This window comes from Monopterus albus, unplaced genomic scaffold (assembly GCF_001952655.1).
Source record: "Monopterus albus unplaced genomic scaffold, M_albus_1.0 scaffold184.1, whole genome shotgun sequence".
Lineage (NCBI taxonomy): Eukaryota > Metazoa > Chordata > Actinopteri > Synbranchiformes > Synbranchidae > Monopterus > Monopterus albus.
The window spans coordinates 59,887-72,911 of NW_018128064.1; the positions used below are offsets into that span (position 1 = coordinate 59,887).

The 13,025-nt window shown below is 40.4% G+C and overlaps 1 protein-coding gene across 1 annotated transcript in view; it reads left to right on the top strand.

Moving 5' to 3' along the window:
* Positions 1 to 13,025, top strand: part of LOC109969879 (contactin-associated protein-like 4) — an 86,829-nt gene that overhangs the window by 38,021 nt on the left and 35,783 nt on the right. Inside the window, exons 5-9 of the mRNA XM_020617078.1 lie at positions 222 to 425; positions 7,260 to 7,435; positions 8,383 to 8,529; positions 10,774 to 11,041; positions 11,716 to 11,862. Coding sequence (XP_020472734.1) covers positions 222 to 425; positions 7,260 to 7,435; positions 8,383 to 8,529; positions 10,774 to 11,041; positions 11,716 to 11,862 — 942 coding nt within the window. The remainder of the gene's footprint in view (positions 1 to 221; positions 426 to 7,259; positions 7,436 to 8,382; positions 8,530 to 10,773; positions 11,042 to 11,715; positions 11,863 to 13,025) is intronic.

Sequence of the window (13,025 nt, forward strand, 5' to 3'; positions counted from 1 at the left end):
TATACACTACAAAATATTGGTTGTTGTGTGTGAGGTTTATAGTGACCACATTCTTGTTATAATAAGATGAAAACAACAGAAACTTACATGGCCAGTGCTTTAGAAATGGAATAGCAATTCAGGCATTTGAAGCCACAGCAGTTGTAGAGACATGCAGTTGTTGCTGGTTTTGAAGGGTTAAGTGTGTCCCTGTTGTTTTCTCCTGATCTGTATTGCTATAGCTTCTGATGTGGCAAACTTTGATGGCAGCAGCAGTCTGATCTACAGACCGAGTGTGAGGCCGATCCAGACGGCGATGGAGGTCATCTCTCTGAAGTTTAAAACCTTGAAGAATTTTGGGACATTGCTCCATGCAGAGAACCATCGAGGTCACAGCCTCACTCTGCTGCTGGAGAAGGGACGGCTGCTGCTCTACCACCAGCAAGGTACAACGTTATATTTAAGATAAAGCTGTAATGACCTCTGGTTTGGTGAGGTCGGGTGTCTGTGGTGATGGATCTCCATCCATTCAACATGGTCGTGTAATGATGATTCTTTTGAGCTGTTCTGAAGGCAGCTTTGGTTTGAGCCTTTGTTATTTTAGCCTTTAAGTCTTTCTGGTTTTCATTCTTGACATACTACGTTATCATGAAGGACTGTTTTACATTTCGGTTTTTGGAGGGACAGCAGCTGCTGACTTCCTGAGGACCAGGAGTCACAGCCACTGTAGAGTGGCAGGAACTTTGGATGTATTAAATAAAATTTTCAAACTATTCTGGAAGTTCTTTCTGACAGATTTTCTGGCAAACTCTGCAGCTCTATTTGTCTGTTCATTTTGTATCTGTTCATTGTTCATTGCTCTGAGTAAATGTCAGCTAAACACCTTAACCGTACAGTGTAATTACACACACTCAGACTCCAGAGCCTCCACCATCCCATCTTTATACTGGGTATTTAATATGCAACTCATTTTTGTTCCCACATTGAAATGTACGGAGACTCAAGTGGGTCTCCATCCATCTGGTTTGCTTACGTGTTTGTCAGATGTGATTTCTAAAATAGCACTGATCCAATTTTGAGGAAATTCGGAGGAATTACTATTTGTTTATCCATATGTCTCAAGCTGTATTTCAGACCAAATTAATGTGTAAGAAACTCAGGGAACTGATGCATTTCACCATTGCAGGCTTGCAATTACAGGAGTTTGACTGTGAAAGAAAGCAGCATGACTTGTTGGGGAAAAAGGTTTACAATTCTTACTCTATTTATCACTTTCACCCAAACTTTATCCTCACTTTCCCTCTGTCAGGTTAACATCGTCTTTCATATGCCCTTACTTTTCTGGCTCTCTCCTTTTCTCACAGCTTGACATCGTCTTTCATATGCCCTTACTTTTAATTTATGATGGACACTTGCAACATGTGTTAGGAATGAACTCAGTGGAGCGCACTGGGCCCGTACAGTGTAACTTGATCTATGGCCTCTGCTACAGAAAGGAGCACTGGGATAAACTGTGTGTATTTGTGTTGGTGTAAATGAGGTTAAACCTGAGGTGTGGTCAAATCTCCTGGTCGTCATATTACCACCATACATATGGCAAACCTCTCATCAACCCTGCTCTGCTCACTAACCAGACCTTTTCTTCATTCATTTTGCGTTAAAGGTTTTCCTGTAATTTTAAAATGGTTATTACCCAGGAATATCATTTTTCCAGGGAAAGTATCTCAAAGGTGGAACTGTGGATAATTAATCATAAAATGAGGTTTAACCTGCGTTTTCTATTCTTTCCATGCTCTATTTGTTAAAGCATGTGGTATCATTTGCTAAAGGACAGGATTTATGAGTGGAAACGTTTCTGATACCAGAGGGGCTGCTACTTCTTGACTAACCATTCATGGCTACACATTCAGATGAAACTGTACCAAAGCAGCTGGGCCAGTGTAGGTGAACCTAAGCTGACGCAGCACCGCTGGTTAAGCAGCCGAGTGTCTCTTCACTGTTTAGAATTCAAAGGCACAGTGACAGAGGGCACAGTAGATTATTGACAGCACTGCCTGCTGCCCAGTGTGCGGCCCAATAATAGGTCAAGACATAACATTAAAGTGGTACAATGATGTTCTGAGAAGGTATGTTTCACTTACTAAACGTCTTCAATATGTGACCACACAGGAAATCCCAGGTTCCCACAGGTATTTTTCTCAGAAAATGAAGCAAATTTTGGTGAAACTTTTTTCTATATTCAGCCCTAGTTTGTACCTCTCTGTGCTTCCTTCACACGTCTTGTCAGTATATTGTCCAATTCCCGCCTGTCAGCTGTGGAAAGGTGTCATCTGTAAAATCTATCAGTTTGACATCAGCTCCCTGAGTGAGGCCTGTCACAACTCTTTGCTAGAGCCGAGCTGATAGTTAACATAGTGCTCAGCTGAGAATGAAAAGAAACACCCCTCACCGCTGTAATGCAAGAGCTTTTTGAGCTGTGATAGTCCAGTGACAGCCAACACGGGGGAAAAAACACATCCTCTGCCTCAGTCACAGTGCTGTGCATGCTTCTTTTCTGCATGCATCTCTCTCTGGCCCTCTTTGTTTCCCCACTTGTGTGCCTGGCTGCTCCGCTTTCTTTTTCTGCCCTTTCTTTTCTCACACTCTGTTGTTATTTATCACAGCCTTTCTCATATTGTATGTTCCCCCAGTTCTACCCCTGCTAGATTTTTTTTCTGAGGTGATTATTTGCTCTTTTCAATTGCCTGCTCTTTGTCTTTCTCTCCTCTTTCTCTCTTTGTATCCCCCTCTTTCACACAGCCCTCCCTCCCTCTTGCTCTCCTAGGAGTTTGCAGTCTGCAGACAGTGTAATTTAGATCAATAGTTTGGAGCATCCACCCTGAGCCGCAGCATGCTCCTCCACAGTCAGCTGCTGGCTGGATTTGAGGAAAGGAGAGAGGTCCAGACTATGAGAGCAAAGATAAAAACCTGAAAATGTAGATTACATTATCTTCATACCTGAGTGTGAATGATTCTCTGAGGGTCTTCCTACTTGTCTCTCCCATCTGGCAACCTGATCCTGTCAGTCCCAAGCTTCTCTTTAGCAGTGATGCATGCCACATCAGGACTAAAACAAGCTGGCTGAGACTCAGATGGCTAATTATGGCTAAGGGCTTGTTCCAACCTCCTTGCATAGCAAAATGTGTTGTCCAAAACTTTGTAGCGCAGAGCAAGTGCAAGTGTTATTTCATGCATTTCCAGGGTGCTAAGGCAAATACTGTCCTGTCACTCTGAAGTCTTTGCTACAGAAGAAGCACTGGGGTGTGTTCTTCGGCATCTTTATGATGTGGCAAATGCACACTTTTATTTCTTTTACTGTCAGCAATTTAGCAGAAGCTAAATGATCCACTCCTATTTAACAGCAATTTTCATATATAGTGTATAAATCACATGACCTGACTCGCACCATGGGCCAGTGACTCTTCCCCCGTTGGGTGAGCGACATATCGCGTCTGTAAAACGCTGGTCAGCCACTACTTATATGTGCATAATACTTGTGTGACCCTTTCATTTACAGCTGCATTTACATAGTTTGCATAGAGTATGAAACAGCCCTAATACTGTGTATTACTGATGTGTGTAGTTTATAAATTCACAAGCATACAGAACTCAGCCGGAGCAGATCTGAATTTTCAGTAACTTCCAGAAGCATAAATTAATGACAGGATGAAAATGGAGACAGACATACTAATATGCAGTAAGCAAGCAGGCAGACAAGCAAACAAAAAATAAATACAACAGTGAGACAGATCCTATCTGTCTGCCTGTATCTGTCCAAGCAGTTGGAATAAATTGGCTGGCTCATTAAGATTTATGTCCGCTATCTAAAACCCTCTCATTTGTTCTGTGATTTGCATTTATCAAAATGTCAGTTTGTTATAATGTAGCCCACTGCTTCATTATTCAGTTTAATTCTGAACTGTCACCGGCCAGCTGTAGTACATAGCAGTAAATACACTGAGGGCTACTGTGTCCTGCTCCACTACGTTCTTGACGAATGCTGTTAAGTATTGCTGACTAAATTAGGGTGGCATCAGAGAAGCGTGCAGGGCAAGCTGCATGTCAAGTGAAAGTCTTTTCTCGCTGTTTTCAATAAGGACGTGTTACTGCTGCTGTCTGCTTGCTGGCTGTGTTTTGACACTACAGACCCCAGAATATGTCAGATTTTACAGTAACAAAACATCAGTGTGTTTGCAAAGATTTTCTCTAATCGCACAGAGCAACAAAAGCTCCAAGCAGAGCCTCCTCCGGCCTCTGCAGCACACTGTTGAAAAAAGGATGAATGGACCAAGTGTGCCAGGTGGCCAAGAAAGAAGACCAGGAACTGTGGTGATTACTATTGTATTTGCTAACTCCAGTCCACTTAGTTTATGCTGATTTACAGTGAGCTTCCAGTTTCTGTTGTAAACAATCTTATAAAAGTTTCAGTAAGCGTGCCCACAACTTTCAGAGGAGCCTGAAAGTGCAAAGATGGCCTTGGGACTCTGACAGTACTGCAGTATAATAGGTTGCCTACTGCTGTTTCCTTCTGTGCAGCAACAATACAGTTTGTACAGTATTTCAAAATATTAAGGTGATAAGCTTCACCCACACTGCAAACAAGAAACAGAATACCCCCTTGTGCAACACCACTGAAATACTAACAACTGTAGGGTACTTATTTTATCTATGCCATCAGTCAAAAGTTGTAGAACAGACCTATTTTTCCCATTTTTATTGACATTCAAGCAGTTTAAACCCAGTGAACAGCTTTAAATGGACTAAAGCTAAGAAGTAAACTGCCAGAGGAGGAAAAAAAGTCAGCAAAAATAGAAAAGTATGTCAATTTCATGCAAAACAGGCCTTTTTCAAGGATCAAACAATAGGTTAACTACCATCTTTTCTGCAGCAGTGGAAGTAGATGAAGCCTTGAAATTACATGCAAACAACTTTTGTTGATGACTTAATAAATTCTATCAGCACAAAGGTAGCGTTACCAGTAACTAACATTTTCATTCTGTATATATATATATCGTTACTTTTCATTGTGTATCTTATTCAGTTTACTCTGTTTATGTGTGTGGTTTGTCGACATGTTTTTGATCATAATACACTGATTTAAACAGGAAAGGGACAGATAGAGACCCGAGACAGCAGTTACCTTCCAGTATATCTCTGTGCTGATTCTGTTTTCACAGTTTGCTTTATGGTAATGAACTCAATTCCCTGTTGTGACTAAAACTGAGAACTGGTTTAGAGAAAGTGCATTATATACACTGAAGCTGTATTTCAAATACTGGCACCATGTGATGGTGAAATGCTTAAACAATTATAACAGACTGTCTCCTGATAAGACCCGTCATTGTCGTCCTTCATAAACAGATTTAGAGCTCGAGCGAGCACGAGCCATAATGGAATAGCAGACAGCATATGATTAGGTGATATTGCCTCAAGGAGCAGTGTTCAGCACAGACTCCTCAGCTGAAAGATGAGAATGTTTAATATTAGTCCATTCAGTCTGGATAAATCAAGCAGTTATTGGAGGGCAACATATTTGTTTTTTCCAGTTGGACAATAAAGGCAAGTTCGAGCTCTTGCAGAATGAAAATCCTGCATCATGAACTTCTCACAGGTGTGTAGCCACTGAGAGGACCAGTGAGGAAAATGTCGACAGTGAAAGGAAGAGATGAGGTGATTCATGAATGAAAAGTGTTTCTCTAACTGTTCTGTTCTCTAACTCAGACTGGCACCAATCTTTCCTTTGTTTTTTTTCAAGCTGAAACCACATCATGTCTGAGCTGAGAGGTGATTAGCTTTGTATATACACTGGGAAACAGCTACTGTAGCCCTGTGTGAAGTTTAAATAGGCACCGTCAAAACAGGTGAAGCTCACTAAGGAGCATCAAACAGAAACAACTGTTTCTGGTTTAACTATGACTTGGTAAGAACTGTTTCTCCCTCAGCAGCAAATGGTTTTAACATTTATTCTTGTGTAAACAAATGAGATATAGCACATTAATTAGTGAGCTTTAGCCCTGGGTTGACAGCTGGGTTTATGGACAGAGCCAGGCAAGCTGCTGCACAATAAAAGCTGGTTTGAAAAAGTATTTTTCTATAACATTTAATGTGCTTGACTTAAAAACAATTCAGAACAAATTAAGAAAAAAAACACAGGAATTAAAATGTTATCACTCAACTAATCTCCTTCATCAGAACAGTAGGGGTGTAGTTTGATCACATATGATTGACTGGAAACACAAGGAAACAACCCATCACATTTTAAAACAAAAAGGACTGAGGTGATGCAGTAGAACCATAAATGTTATCTTTAGACATTAAATGTGATTTCACATAGCTCCCTCTGGAGACGCATGTTTTTACATATGCAGTAATATTCTCTAAGACTTGAAACTAGTCCATCAGTGACATGGAACTATGACGGTACTAAATCAATGCAGCAAGACTGGTGTGTTTCTCTGCTTTTGGAAAAGTCTCATTTAAAGTTACTATACTTTTCACTCCACACTAGTCAAAGGACCATAAACAAAACGTCAAATGTAAACCTAACAAAACTACCCACAGGCCTTCATGTACAAACACAGTAAAAGTAGATATACTGTACATTGCAGTTTCCAAAAATGCCACTGTAACCTCTCTGTCTATTTTATTTGTAATTAATGAGTGAGTATGTCTCTCTCTCTCCTTCTGTTGTAGATCCTTCAGTCAGCAGAATCTCTTTTATCTCCCAGTGCAATGCAGAGATGGATCCCCCAATTTGGACCTGCTGGTGTTGGGCCTGTCATTAATTATGTCCTATCATTTTGCATCATCATCATTTATCGTGATCAGCCCTCCTCCCTTCCAGCATACAGATCTGTGCTCTCTAATGAGGGAGGCTGACTTCAGTGACCCGCTCCCTGTTTGAAACCAAGATGAAAAATATTCCACTGAAGTAGCCGTAGATTCTTTTTGTTTTGAATTATCAAACATGAACCTTCCTTTAGGTTTCCCTGCTGCCAGAAATAAGAGGCATTTTAAACAGATTTTTTTCCATCATATTTGTCCTTATTAAAATGCACTATGGACGAGGACAGATACTGACCTTGAAGTGTTTCTCAGGCAATACACCTTGGAAAAAAAAATCAAAGTTCCTCAAGAGGAAGTGCCCATTAAAGGACTTGTACATTAGCTGGAGCCATTGCTTTGCTATCAAGTGCACCGGCATGACAGCAAAACTCTATTTTCTTCTCTCCATATTGCAGGTGTGAGTTCATCCTCTGGCGGACAGCTGCTTGCTACTCTGGGCAGTCTGCTCGATGACCGACACTGGCACCATGTAAAGCTGGAGCAGCTCAGTGCTCACCTCAACCTCACTGTGGACAAAGACACTCAGCAGGTTCACATACCGGCTGAGCTTAGCCACTGGGACATTCACCAGGTCAGAAAACACTGATAGCATTTAGGACATGCACATTTTCTGTTCCTGTAATTAAGGTGTTAAAACAGCCATCCCCTCTATACTTGGAAGCTGAGAACAAAATGTACTGGCCTTTAAGGAATATGGTAGCTATGCTCAGCATGTTAAGGCCAGTGGATTTCAATAGTGTTGAGTTTGCATGTTGAAAAATGTTGCAAAGCATTAATAGAAACCACTCCTGCAGCATAATTTATTCCTATTAGCCATTTGTTTAATAACCTTAATTATGCCTCGATGCCGGCGATAGCTGCGGCAGAAGGCATTATGTTTTCGGGTTGTCCATTTGTATGCATGTCTGACCCATTCTTGTGAATGCAAGATCTCTGAAATGCCGTGAGAGAATTTTTTTTCAAATGTCACATAAACATCCACTTGGACTCAAGGATGAACTGATTATACTTATGTGGTCAAAGGTCACAGTGACCTCACATCTGCCCCATCCCTGTGAATTTGACTGGTTGGTGGAGACTTACATATGTGAAGAGGTAGCTCTAGTTTAAATACTGTATTTTATGACTGGCTTCCAGACATGTCACTCATTACTTACTTTAATGAAGTACTTACTGATTGAAAAAGCACCATCAGAATCAAGAAAGCCAGTCTGCCTTCTGACTAATAAAAATCTATGTACAACAACTAGCAAACTATTGCACTAAAACGCATTACAAGGTTGCACATAGGTGCATTTAGCCATGTTCTTGTGAAATAATAATATAATAACGGCTGTAGATCATAGTTTATTTAGTCTGTGCAGGCACAGTGTTTTTAGGGTGTTTTGATCTTTTTTTCCTACTGTCAGAGCTTACAGCTCACCAAAGCTGTTTTCTCAGAGAATAATGAAAATGTAAATCTTTAACAGGTACTCTACATTTGTTTTTACATTTCTGACGTGTTGATTTCCTGTGTAGCTGAGTGTGGGAGCTGTCCAGAGCCATGGGCTGCAGAAACCCATCCTGTCCAACAAGAACTTCCATGGCTGCCTTGAAAACCTGCTCTACAACAACCTCAACCTGATAGAGCTGGCTAAAAATAAGAACCCCCGGCTCACTGTTATGGTAAGGTATTGTGTTGCAGGGAGTCGCACACTAGCGGTGTGGAAGGGTTAAACCTTGGGCTCCTGAAATCAAAGTCCTGTTTGTTTCCCATAGACCAGTGGTTGTCTAAAAAGCATACTTTTTCCCCTGTTCATCATCTTACAACCATATTATCTTGTGACCACTTGGCTTAAAATCACTGTCATATACAGTAGTTAATACAAGGTGGCTAATGGATGTTGGAGCACCTCCAGCCATGTAATTAGCTTAAAGATTTCCTGGTTGGAAAAATCTGGTTCATTGATGAAATGTCAGAGGCACAACATTGTGTGTGTAAAAAGATGTCAAATACAAGTTTCAGAATGCTGTACAAACATCTGTTCAGTGAGCTTAAATGTTAGTTTCACAGTTCTGTGAAACTTCAGCAGCTTCAGTCACTTTATTTTTTGATTTTACACACACACACATGCAAAAGTCTTAGGCCACCATTAGTTTTGTTGCTTTAGCAAAGTTTTAATAATAATTTATATGTATTTCTGTCTTTTTATTATAATCAGCAAATACAGGAAATATGTACAGTATTTTTTATTTCTACATTCCAAAGTCAGTATTTAGTGTGACCTCCCTTTGCCGTTAGCACAGCTTGAGTTCTTCTGGGGAGACTGACAAAGTCTTGAAACCATGACAGACCCTCCACCATGTTTTTTGAAGGCTATGAGTACTCATCCTTCCGCTTCTCTCCAACTCTTCTTCTCCTCCTCCTCTTCTTCTGCCAGCAGTGACTGGACCTAAAAATGTCAAACTTTGATTCATTGTTCCATGAATCTCTTTTCCACTGATCTTCACTTCAATCTTGGCAAACTTCTGCAAATCTCAGCCTTTTCTCCCCATCTGCTTTCGGAAAAAATGGTTCTTTGGCTACGGTCCTTCTACAAAGGCCGTTTCCTAATCGAGCGTCTTCGGACTGTGGAAGGATCGACTTGGCATCCAGATGAAGCTGTCAGATGCTTGCTGCATTTGCTCTGCTTTCTCAGAGAATAAACTCTGAGAAACCTCTCATCCGATTCTAATCATTTTCTTTGTCTTCCACTCATATTTTTGTCCTTGACCTCTCTGGATTCTTCAAATGTCTTTAGAACAGTTGAACACTACATCTTGAGGAACCAGTTTGTTTCCTGATTTTTTTTTTTTTTTTTTTTTGACTTTTTTGTAGTTTTTAATGTGTACATGTATGTCTGGTGCCACAGGAGTTCGTTTGTCAGTTTGGGCCAGACAAGCCCATTTGTATCCATGCTGCTAATTAATTACAATGTGTATGTCTTATAGATTATCAGATGTTAATATCCTTTATCAGCACCGTAATCATGATTAGAACAAGTTGTTCACTTCAGAACTTATTGTGCTCTCCGTCCCTCAATTTTTTTCTGCACCAATTCCATTATTATGCTAATGGACACTAACGTGATTATTATTGTCATCATTATTTTCATCATCTGCATCATCATCCTCTTTATTTTTAAACCCATCGTTATCATTAGTATCATTATAATCTCCTTCATTATCATCACCAATGTCATCAGTTGCACATTTTAGAGTTACAAAGCTCAAAGCAAAAAAAAAATCAACAACAAAAATAAAACTGCAGAAGAGAAAAAGTAATCAGGGAGGAAAAGTAGAGAATAAAATGAGAAGTAATGAAAGAAGGGCATGAGAAGAGAGGGAGGAAATAGCCCTTTGTGATGAATACTAATCACCACAAAAACATTTATGATGAATCGTAAGTGTGCATGGCAATATGAATCAGTATGTAACTCATACTGCGTTATAGGAGGCCTCACTGAATGTACACCGTACCTCCATTCCACATGAGTATTTTTATTTTCCTACAGAGTCACAATTAATTAGTTTTTCTAATGTAATATGGACGTTTCTGTCATGCTAATACATCAGAACTGTTAAAACAGTTATTGTATTTCAGCTTTGTATTAATTGTTTTTCCCCGGTGCCATGCTTGGGGTAAAAAATATGAAAGAAATAGACGAAGCAGGCACAAAAGATGTGTGGCTCAGATCCTTTAGGTTTTTAGCTCATTTTAGCTGTTCAGCTAATATCAGTGTGGTAATACAGATGTCCTTTTTCATGGAGCTGCTGATGAGACCTCTGTGCTGTCAAGTTAAACCAAGTCAACTTCTGCAACTAATGAATATTCATGATTTATTTACTCTTTTCTAATCATGTCTTTTTCTTCCTTCCTGTCTTTGTTAGGGCAATGTGACCTTTTCTTGTGTTGAGCCAGTTTCAGTCGCTGTGACGTTTACTGACTCCCGAAGCTTCCTACATTTGCCAGGACTGACATCGTGGTCATCGGGGGTCATTTATGTAGCTCTGCAGTTCAGGACATGGAACAAGGCAGGGCTGCTGTTGACCTTTGACCTCCCTCAGCAGGACGGCACAGTGTGGCTATACCTGCGTGAGGCCAGACTCCGCCTACAGATCAGTAAGGCAGGCAGGGCCGCGCTGGAGCTCAGCGCAGGTAGGTCCAACCATAATCCTGCAAGCCTCTGTCATTTTGGACAGAATCCATTGACTGTGAATACCAGAGATGTCATAGCATGTTCCCATAGCTCATAGTTACACCAGAGACAACATTTATTACCCAAATAGATTTGTTTAAATTCAATCAAGAAGAAAGACAAATTAAAAAAGTTGTTTTTCTGCAATAAGACATTCTCTCCTAATGGAGAGAGTAGCCGGTCCATCGTGGCATAAACTACCCTGAATTTCTACTAAGTTGTGTGGCCAAACTTTAACTTTGACCCCAAACACACCGACCTCCACAGTGCACATCCAATGAGATTCTGGAATTTACAATAAAGAAAAATGATGGGAAGTAAATTTTGTCCATTTCTGAATTCCTGGAGTTATGCAGCTCAGCCCTCAGATGCAACCAGATCCAAATATGCTGAGACCTTGATATACTGCTAAAAAGGCTTCCAAATTGTTGTGCTGAGATGTTCTTTCACAGCTCCACAAGGCTGGAGAATCCTCATCGTGCTTCAGGAAGTAAAACGGGAATTGTGAACCTGATTTGCTGCCAGACAGGAAAGACAATAAAATCAACCACAGGTCCTATTACAATGAAAACATGCAGGTGAAACCATTTAATTAACATTTCTCTATACGTTTGTGTGTGTGTGTTGCTGTTAGGCTCTGGTCTAAATGACGGTCAGTGGCATTCTGTGGAGCTGCACTCCAGAAAAGATCATCTGAGCATCACAGTGGACAAAGACAAAGGAGCCACCGCTCACACCAGCATCCCACTTCTAACCACAGAAAGTCAACTCTTCTTCGGTGGTAAGACACTAGACGTTTTTGTTGTTATTGTTAGTGGTTAAAAAATGATTGTCAGCCACTGTAGCTACAGCTGGGGACAGCTATAAAATAATGTTTCTTCTACTAAAAGGCTTCTGGTGTCAGATATAAATGGCACAGCTTTTGCTGTGAGTGTAAGGAAATCTGCTGACATGAACATTTACAGTAGGGCTGGTTAAAATTCATGGAGGTACTCAGGTAATAATTATTATCTCCTGATATCCTTTGGAGGTTTCATGCCACCCAGAGAAGGATGAAGTCATAAAGCTGCTTAGTGTCTCTTGCTCAGCTCCCTCCTCCTTTCTGGCCCATCTTCTGTCCAATCTCCTCCTCCTCAATCCCTCTTTTCAACTGAATGTTCTCCTCTCCCTTCTTTTTCTCACCCCTTTCCCAGCTTCCTTTGCTCTTCCTTGCTTGATGCATCCCCCTCTCTCCAGTCACCTTCCCTTTTAATTTTTCTCTCTCCCCCTTTTATTTGCAATACTTATATTTTCTCCCTACAAGTCACACTTTTGTATACACATATTTACAAACTAAGATATGCGTACTGTAGCAACACAAATCATAGAAGTACACTTTACTTCAAGTCCCCTATTTATCATTTATTCAAGCCTTACATAAATGGTTTGTAACGCACTATAATGCAAGCAGATATAAAGACATTTCAGGCATTTAATGTGCAGTGCTTTCACAACATAACTTATACAGTATTTGGAAGATGTTTTCACGTCTGTATTTCCACTCATTATCTATATATACAGTGGCTTCTACTTATGAATGCACACAGGAGCAGCAACCTTAATAAAAGTGTATAATGTATCTGCATACAACATTATGTTTATATACTGCTCAGGAATGCTAAACAGGACAGCTTAAAGTAAAATGTTACCAGTTCTCTTAATACAGAAGGCAGTCTTCATATGATGAATGAATATACAGCGAGTTTGACTGCTGTAATGAATCATAGTGATTTTAACCCGATGCTACGGTATGACAGATTTGGAAAACTTCCTCCATGCATCACTGTCATTAGTGTAAGTCACTGAGCTCCTAAAATTAAGTGGCAATAAACAGTGACTCCACATTTTCCTCCTCCTCTGCCGGGAGGTGTCGAACTGTACACCAGATGGGTTGATAGTAATTAG